The sequence below is a fragment of the Poromitra crassiceps genome (genome assembly GCF_964638095.1).
Source record: "Poromitra crassiceps genome assembly, chromosome: 3".
In the NCBI taxonomy this organism is placed as follows: Eukaryota; Metazoa; Chordata; class Actinopteri; order Beryciformes; family Melamphaidae; genus Poromitra; species Poromitra crassiceps.
The window spans coordinates 12,340,817-12,350,872 of NC_139625.1; the positions used below are offsets into that span (position 1 = coordinate 12,340,817).

The 10,056-nt window shown below is 41.5% G+C and overlaps 1 protein-coding gene across 1 annotated transcript; it reads left to right on the plus strand.

The window, feature by feature from the left end:
- Positions 1–706: 706 nt before the first annotated feature.
- LOC310772966 (uncharacterized protein) lies at positions 707–6,390 on the plus strand (the record flags this gene model as incomplete). The annotated part of the gene is made up of 5 exons (XM_083632917.1): positions 707–962; positions 2,318–2,431; positions 2,616–2,656; positions 4,203–4,316; positions 6,015–6,390. The coding sequence occupies 5 exons, from the start codon at positions 707–709 to the stop codon at positions 6,135–6,137; spliced, it is 648 nt and encodes a 215-aa protein (XP_083489043.1). The 3' UTR covers positions 6,138–6,390.
- Positions 6,391–10,056: the final 3,666 nt, after the last annotated feature.

A 10,056-nucleotide genomic window follows, 5' to 3' on the forward strand; every position in this document is an offset into this window, starting at 1 on the left:
AATTGCCTTGTGTATGAAAGGTGCTATATAAATAAAATTTGACTTGACTTGACTTGACTTGAGCAACTGTGATTGTGCAACTGTGATGTCACTCAGGCAGATGTGATGTCATCAGTGATGTCACTCGAGCAACTGTGAGCCGATGGCGCACAGTTACACGATGTAGCCTAGATGGGTGGGCGGTGTCTGTCTGTCTGTCTGTCAATCACAATTTTGGGAGCCCGTGGTGAGGGCAATTTCCATAACTGCAGCCATGGCGCATCATCTCCAGAGTCTCCAACGCAGGAATCGAGCGCATCTTTTTAAAATCACAATGCAGAACGAATACTAGAACATACAATACCCAAACTAAAGTACTGTAAATTGTTGTAAATGCCACAGCCCACCCCCTCCAAATGTCACACATAGATTTAGAAAATGTTCAAATCGTTACAAAAAATCATTAACTGACTTCATGCAATTAATCATTCATTCGGACTACGTACAATTTTAAGATTTTGAGGTGAGTCTGACTCTGAAGTCAATTGTACGTGTGACTGGATTTGCAAGTCAAAAACTTAAGTTCCCATCACTGAGTTTGGAGCTGTCGGCAGAATTCAACTTGTACAGTGTGTGCATACTGTATAGCTGTGTTTGTCTTCATATGGTGACTTTACTTTAAAATGTGTTCCTTCTAAACCAAACAGCAGTTAAACCAAAGGCCACAATGAGTGCTGACGCAACAACAATACCAGTAGGGGGCAGTGTGATGCTGACCTGCTCTGTGGAGGGCTCTTCTGTCTGGAAGTACTACTGGCACAGACTAACCACAGACTCTCACACACGGATCCTGGAGAATGGTGCACCCAACCTAAACAGAGCTATCAGAGTCTCAGACGGAGGACTCTACAGGTGCAGAGGAGGGAGAGGAGACCCGGTTTTCTTCACACAGGACAGTGATGCAATCAATATAACCAAACGTGGTGAGTTTGTTTTATGATAAAATAACATGCATTCATGATCATTGGAATGAATAAAGCTATAACTTTTGTTCAGTTGATTTTATATTTCTATTTGTATCCTAATTGGGTATTTGTGGTATTACCTAATTTATGCAAATTATGCTAATGAAGAAATGTTACATTAGTTTGGTTATTGCAAGAGATGAATTTCTGGACATCAAAACAGATTTAGATTCTAATAATCTAAGAGACTCTAAGAGCATCTATCTAAGTTTACTAAAAATGCCATTTCCTGATTTTGACCTCATCACAATAGACTCTTATATCACATTTATAAGTTAATTAGAAGAAGCACAATTATAGCATTTCCTGTGTTTTAGCAATTAGATCATTATGCTAATTACGGAAATTGCTCAACATGCAACTCTTAGCAACCACGTTGAATTACATCCACACTAGGCCTATATGACATTTTAATCATAAAGGTTCATAGTAAACACCATTGCATGGTTCACTATAGACTATAGAGCTTTCCAGTAGGCTACTGGATGTTTAGTAGTGTGACTTACTGGAAGCAGGCTGCGGGGATAAGCTCTGCCATTGGCTCCGACCATTTCAGTCAGAGCGAAGGGAAATCTCCTTCTGCTCCACGAGCAACCAACCTACATGCTGAAAATGACAAGTTTTGATGAAGATTTGGATTGTGTAATAAAGCAGGCCTGCTTGGTACTTTCAGTGGATGGCTGTAAAGATAACGGCAACCTTTTTCCCCGCTTCAGAGTTAGGGTAGGAGGAGCCAGACTCTCTCCTGCACTGGTACAGCGTGAAACGGAGATAGTCTGGCTAGCGAGACTACAAGATGTTTAGTCGCCTGTAGTTTGTCAATCCTAAAAGGCCCGTGGTTACATTTCTTTTGTTTGTTTGTCACGTTTTCAGACGGAAGATCAATTTTTAATTCCATTTTCATTTCAAGCCTTTATTTCAACTCAGAGCCCACTGTGGGAGACCCTCATTTTCGGTGTAACTTATTGTTTTATGTCTGAAAGCGACAGTCTCTGAGTAATTTAGCGTAAACAAAAAAAGTGTTACAATTGTGCCACTTCTCCTCAGGAACAACACAGACGTGTGTGTGTGTGTGTGTGTGTGTGTGTGTGTGTGTGAGTGAGGGGGGATTCTTAAATCACATGAGGTATGAGCTATTGATGAATGTAGTTAAGTCAGCCAACGTCTGCTCATCTCACCACGATTTCCTGTTTGTTTCCCTTGAGTTGATCTGACCAAATTATTTAGGATGATTTTTCTCATTTATAATATTATAAATCTCTCTCTCTCCCCTCTTCCCCACTGTCCCTCTACAGCCTCTCTCTCTCACCCAGGAGATGTTCTGGTTGTAGTTGTACCTGTATGTGTGACTGTGGTCATTGTTATTGGGATGCTGGCTGTCAGTCTGCTGCTGCTCTACAAATGCAAGACACAGAGGGACAGTGATGGTGAGCTACCTTCACACCCTGTCACCCACCCACCCACGCATTCACTCACTCTATCTATCTCACTTCCAGTATTTACTCCTACGCAGACAGACAGACAGACAGACAGACAGACAGACAGACAGACAGACAGACACACACACACACACACACACACACACACAACCTTTGTATTGTCTGTTCACAGGTTCGAACACCAGGGGAAACTCAGACACCATAAACTTGCAGGTGACTTTTTTCCCTTTGTCTCAGTTTTTAGTGTGTGTGTGTGTGTGTGTGTGTGTGTGTGTGTGTGTGTGTGTGTGTGTGTGTGTGCGTGCGTGTGTGTGTGTTTGTGTATGTATGTATGTATGTATGTATGTATGTATGTATGTATGTATGTATGCATGCATGTATATTATGTATGTATGTATATATATATGCTAGAAATTGAGCACGCTACGGCTACGCATCCTCGATTCCTAGGCCCGCCCACTGCGCGGGCTTGCCCGCCCTGCAGCGCCTGCGCCCGCGCAGCACACATTTGCTCAACTTTGCATCACTGATGACATCACAATTGTTCGAGTGACCATCACTGATCACATCATGGAGTGCTCGAGTGATGTCACTCAGCACACAATTGTTCAACTTTGTTCAGCTCGGCCTCGCCCGCAGCTCGGCTGCTGCGTGATGTCATGAGAGCAATTGTGATGTCATCAGTGGCTGAGCTGCATGTGCGAGCCCACACAGCGGTCGAGCTGCAGGGCGGGCGAGGCCACGCAGCGGCCAAGCTTAGGAATTATATAAAAGGGAGAAAGGGTGAAGCAATATTTAGCTTCATTTAATATAGCTATATTTCAAGAAAAGTGGCAGCAGTGTAGAAGCTAGTGTAGAAGTGAGTGGCTAAGATAATAATATACTGTAACAGCACAAATAATTGACAAAAAAATCTTTCAATAAATATACAGTATTTATTTACCCTAATCAGAAAAGGAGCAACTATTGATGGCTAAAACTGAATAATGACATGACAACAGTCTAATCCTAATGCTAATTTAAAATGAGATATTGCTCTAAATCTGGCTTCAAACGGCCAACATTAGAAAAAAAACTGTTCGGCGGCAATCAAATGTTGCTCCCTTCAGAATTTATTTTGCACTATTACTAACATTAGTATGCTTTTTAAAAGAGATAACACATTTTATAATCTGCTAAATAAGAAAGAAATATAATTTTAATAACTAAATTAGGCCTAATTCAGTGTTATAATTTTGGAAAATGTGAAATCCTTTAGAATGTACATTGTATAAAGTGTTTAGTGGTCAACCTTGCCCTATGCTCAGGAGCCACATTGACAAAACAATAATATTTTGCAAGAGCCACAATGCAGAAACGTCCCTTTCCTCCTGAAACCAGTTGGGTTCTGTTTGAGCCTCTCCAGCTCTTCAGGCCTGAGCTCTCCACCTTTCAGAAAAGGTTAGAGGTAGAGTTCCCAGTCTTCCTTAAATGTTCCATCTTCCTCTTCATATTCGTGTTTCTTATGTTCTTTAGCCATTTGTTTTTTGTTTTTGTTTTGTTAGCCTAGGATTTAAAAGAGCCACAACTACTCATAAAGGAGCCGCATGCGGCTCTAGAGCCTCAGCTCCAGTATCACTGGTTGAGTGTAGTATTAATGCAGAACATAAAAGGAATGCAAAATATGAGATATATTTATTTAGATATTATTTAGATATATTTTAGATATATTTCAGGTGTGCTGTTATCACCTTGCTAAACTTCATATTGTTTATTGCAGAGTGCCACCTATGTAAACTGTCCTCCAGCCTCCAGCTCTGTGCCAGACCCCACCTACCAGAGCCTCAGTCCAGCCACCATGGATCAGGACCCAACATACTCTACTGTCAGACAGGTGAAGTCAACATGAGAGAGGCTTTGATACAAGCAAAAACTGCAGCAGCTACTTAAAGGATAAATTCACCCAAAAATGAAAATTCAATCATTATCCATGGAGACACTGCAAGAAATAGGCCACGCCCATCACGGGGAAAAGCACTCCATTCATTCCCATACATCAGCGTCATTTTCCTTGAAATAAACATAGTTAAAAGCTGTTGTGTGGTGGGCTGCGCAGACAACAAATGTAAAAAAAAAAGACAATCAAAGGTTTTTTGTACTCCTGAGCAAAACAAGGAAGTCATTGAGAATTGGCGAGAAGAAAATGTGGATTTAGCTGTCAAGGAAGTAAGTTGGAATGTTCAACGTCCATATATATGAACTTTGTGTGCAACACGCGACCATGCACGTGACATAGGAGAAGGCCAGGATTGGGGGTGAGTTTTTGTTTTCCCTCGTTTTGGGCGTAGTTTGGTTTCTGAATGAAGATGCGTTCCGCAGTGTCTCTATACTCACCCCCATGCCAGGAAGGTCGGACAAGTGTTTAGTAGAAGAGCACGCACATCCGAGATTATTTCAACAGGTGCTGGAAAAATACGCGTATAGAAAAAGAAAAGGAAATCCGCACACTGTTTTTTCAGTAATTAAAAAACTCACCGTGGGAGCTGAAAAAACAGTGTGCGGATTTCCTTTTCTTTTCCGGACAAGTGTTTAGTCCATAAAAAAGGCTATGCTTGTATGGCGTAATCAGTGTCCAAAAGCCCAGAGATGTCAAAAAGACTTGAAAAAACATAATTTTACCCTGTTTTTAGCTGAAATCTTCACTGTAGCCACAGCCACGCAGCCATGTTAGCCTACACCTCGGGCTGCGCGAGCTCGCAGGTGCGTAGTAGCCTACAATACGCCGCTACAAGTCTTTACAGTTTTCTTCCCTGGATTTTTGGATGTAACAAGAAAAATATGTGATGGGGGAAACTCTCTCTCACACACACGCACGCACACCCACACCCACACACACACACACACACACACACACACACACACACACACACACACACACCCACACACACACACACACACACACACACACACACACACACACACACACACACACACACACACACACACACACACACTTTTCAGTGTCTTTTTTTCAGTTCCATTAGCCTACACATATATATTTAGGCTATATATTTTTAATTTTCTGGTTTAAATGGCTGTCTTGCTGCTTTGATGTAGTAATTTTGTAGTAAAGTTTCAAATGAATTACTGAATTATTTTGTTAATAAATATTTCATGAGTAATATAGTTCAAATTGTATTTGGCATTAGTAAATACAAAAAAAACATTTAGAGTGATAAGTGTTATACAGGCTATATAGGTGTGCCTTGAAATGTTGTCGTGCCCTTTGGTGTGCCTTGGGCGCAAAAAGTTTGAAAACCACTGGCAACCTTCTGAAAGAAATAGCACTGATGTTGAAACCATGCTAGCTGATTTCAATGGGGAATAAGGCTCTGTGTCATCCTTTGACAAGAGCCTCATCAGTGAAATCCTTTAAAATTGACGTTAACTGTTTAGAGTATGTAGTCAAGTGTTAATGCAGAACACATGGAGGATACATTCAAGATGGAGGACTGTTCCCATGGCTACCACTGTATTACAGGTGTGCTGTCATGTCTTGTCACCTTGCTGAACTTCATATTGTTTGTTGCAGAGTGTCACCTATGAGAACTCTGCTCCAGCCTCCAGCTCTGAGCCAGACTCCACCTACCAGAGCCTCAATCCAGCCACCATGGATCAGAACCAAATATACTCTACTGTCATGCAGACAGCCTAGATCAGGGGTGCCCAAATTATTTCCCATGATGGCCAAAACTCAATCTGGGTGGAGGGCCTAGGGCCAAAAATAAACGTTGTGGAATTACATTAAAATGTATTGTGTTTTATAGAAAATTAACATTCTAAATCTAAAATAACATTTCAATATAATAATCTACTTTTTATCTGTTTGGTAATTGTAATAATTTGCAATTGGTTATATATATTTAAAAAAAACATGTGCATTTGTGGGGAGCTTAAACATTTAATCAGTAAACACCCAGTTAAAAACAGTTGTATTTTCCACCTTTGTAATCAAGAGAGAAATTTGACTTAATTCACAACTTGAAAAATCCTCAAGGTACTTTGAAAATCAGTTTCAAAACAGCCACTCTCTGTCTGCAAATGAGACAAACCGCTGTTGAATTTACTTTGGTAAAAAAATACTCGTCTTGCCACTCCGTCCTAAACTTTCTTTTGTCAGTGTGCCACTGCCGTGATGATGATCTGTCCATCTTGCTGAGCTGGTGTAAAGCCAGTGACTGGGGGGATCAAATATCAGAGCTCACCCCCCAACCAGGTGATTCAGCCAACCAATCAGGAGCAATCAATCCTCAGATAGCAATGCCTCACACCCGTGTGATAGAGTCGGGGAGAGAGAATACCAGCTGCACAAAATTAACGTTAATCGTAGATAGAAGAGTCCCGACATCTCCATTCAGGCGTGGACTGCATAATCGGGCACGTCGGGCAACTGACCTGGGTGGCCTGGCCTGCAATTTTTTTTTTTTTTCCCACCCCCAAATCCGTGGCGGGCCCAAAAAAAAAGAGGGCCCCAAATTGGGCACCACTGGCCTAGATAGTATAGGGTTGATGTTCTGGAGTTTGTATTTGCAGTACCTGTATTTGATGAAACAACAAATGTTTTTGTATTTGTATAAAATGTTCTGCTCTCTGTTGAAACAGGATTAGGGTCTGGTCATAACGCAGGTAGGGCTCATTCAAAAGTGATGAGCCCGCTGCTCCAAGTTAATGTGTCTTGACTCCGGCTGCGTTTAGCAGTAGCAGCGGTGTAGTGAGCAGTTACTTGTGAGGCTACGACAGGCTGACGGTGACGCGTTGGTGCTTGGTTTATTTGGGGGTAAAGTCCCTGCCGTGTGTTAGTATTGAGGCGTCAGTGTCCGGCGTTACAGACCGCAAATGAATGAATGAATCTGTTCGTAGGAGAGTGAGCCCAGTGTTAGAGAGGCGTCTGGCCTTCCTTTTAACGCTGTGTGCCAGTGCACCGCCTGTACAAATACATGCAATATGATGCATGGGGGGAGGGTGGTTTGCCGTGCAAATATCTTAGTAATATATCTATAGTATGTTGTTTAACTAATATCAAGTTGAATGTGTGTTTTATAGGGGTCTTTGAGTGGGAAACGCTGTTTGTTCAAAAAGCTCTCCTACCCATATCCGACGTCCGATTGCAGATCCGAAGATATGATACTCCCCCTACTGAAGCCAGTAATTTGACCGGCGCTGTTAAAATGATACTGCTGCGTGAAACAACCGTTTAGAAGCAGTCTTTCCACAGCCTGCGCTGAATTTACAGCAGGGTGTGTTTGATCTCACTACTATCATGGTGCTATCATGGTGCACCGAATAACACATGCAGTCACACGGAGATGGCGGCTGTCAGTGATCAACGCAAATCCAGCCGCACCTGGGAAGCAAAACATGTCATGAAATACTCAAACTCCCAAGGTTCCTGTCGGCACTAGGAAGCTTCTCCTGTCCTCAATACGGCACAGGCTGTGCAAAGACTGCTTCTAAACAGTTTGTATCACGCAGCAGTATCATTTTAACAGCGACGGCTAAATTACTGGATTCAGTAGGGGGACTATCATATCTTCGGATCTGCAATCGGAGGTCGGATACGGGTAGGAGAGCTTTTTGAACAGCGTTTCCCACTCATTGACGAATCGAACGCTGTGTGACTCTGACTGCTGTATGAGAATATCGGAGTACAGTAGCAGGGTCACATTATGGGGCTAGGGTTTGGGCTGTATATAGCTGGTGGGGTTAAATACATTTTCTTTCTGGTTTGTGTACTTTTGGGGATAGTTATAAGTGTGAGTATGTTTTGTTTCATTTGGTTTACAGCGAGCCACTGCCTTGATTTAATTGTTGTTATACTGTATTGCCACCCCATATTATTGCTGTCAACCAACCTGCATTGCTGTTGTGCTTAGAGCTGTTTTAATAATCAACAAAATTATATTTTTTCTGAACAATAAAGATAGCTACTTTAATATTAACCTGCTTACTGGTATGTGTGCCTTAATGGCGTTGGAACCTGTGGTCTGTGGTATCTTGTCACACTACTTCAAGAGCAATTTCTAAGGCTCGAGCAATCTTGAAGTGTCCCTTTCACCCTCTGTACGGTGAATTCGAGCTCCTACCCGGAGATTTAGACTACCAAAGGATGGAGATTTAGACTACCAAAGGATGGAGATTTAGACTACCAAAGGATGGATATTTAGACTACCAAAGGATGGATATTTAGACTACCAAAGGACGGAGATTTAGACTACCAAAGGACAGATATTTAGACTACCAAAGGATGGAGATTTAGACTACGAAAGGACAGAGATTTAGACTACCAAAAGATGGAGATTTAGACTACCAAAGGACGGAGATTTAGACTACCAAAGGACGAATATCTAAAGGATGGAGATTTCGACTACCAAAGGACGGATATCTAGACTAACAAAGGATGGAGATTTAGACTACCAAAGGACGGATATTTAGACTACCAAAGGATGGAGATTTAGACTACCAAAGGATGGATATTTAGACTACCAAAGGACAGAGATTTAGACTACCAAAGGATGGAGATTTAGACTACCAAAGGACGGAGATTTAGACTACCAAAGGATGGATATTTAGACTACCAAAGGACGGAGATTTAGACTACCAAAGGACGGAGATTTAGACTACCAAAGGATGGAGATTTAGACTACCAAAGGATGGATATTTAGACTACCAAAGGACGAATATCTAGACTACCAAAGGATGGAGATTTCGACTACCAAAGGACGGATATTTAGACTACCAAAGGATGGAGATTTAGACTACGAAAGGACAGAGATTTAGACTACCAAAGGATGGAGATTTAGACTACCAAAGGACAGAGATTTAGACTACCAAAGGATGGAGATTTAGACTACGAAAGGACAGATATCTAGACTAACAAAGGATGGAGATTTAGACTACCAAAGGACGGATATTTAGACTACCAAAGGATGGAGATTTAGACTACGAAAGGACGGATATCTAGACTAACAAAGGATGGAGATTTAGACTACCAAAGGACGGATATTTAGACTACCAAAGGATGGAGATTTAGACTACGAAAGGACAGAGATTTAGACTACCAAAGGACGGATATCTAGACTAACAAAGGATGGAGATTTAGACTACCAAAGGACGGATATTTAGACTACCAAAGGATGGAGATTTAGACTACGAAAGGACAGAGATTTAGACTACCAAAGGATGGAGATTTAGACTACGAAAGGACAGAGATTTAGACTACCAAAGGATGGAGATTTAGACTACCAAAGGACGAAGATTTAGACTACCAAAGGATGGAGATTTAGACTACCAAAGGATGGAGATTTAGACTACCAAAGGATGGAGATTTATACCAAAGGATGGAGATATAGACTACCAAAGGATGGAGATTTAGACTACCAAAGGATGGAGATTTAGACTACCAAAGGATGGAGATTTAGACTACCAAAGGATGGAGATTTAGACTACCAAAGGATGGAGATTTTTAGACTACCAAAGGATGGAGATTTAGAATACCAAAGGATGGAGATTTAGACTTCCAAAGGATGGAGATTTAGACTACCAAAGGACGGATATTTAGACTACCAAAGGATGGA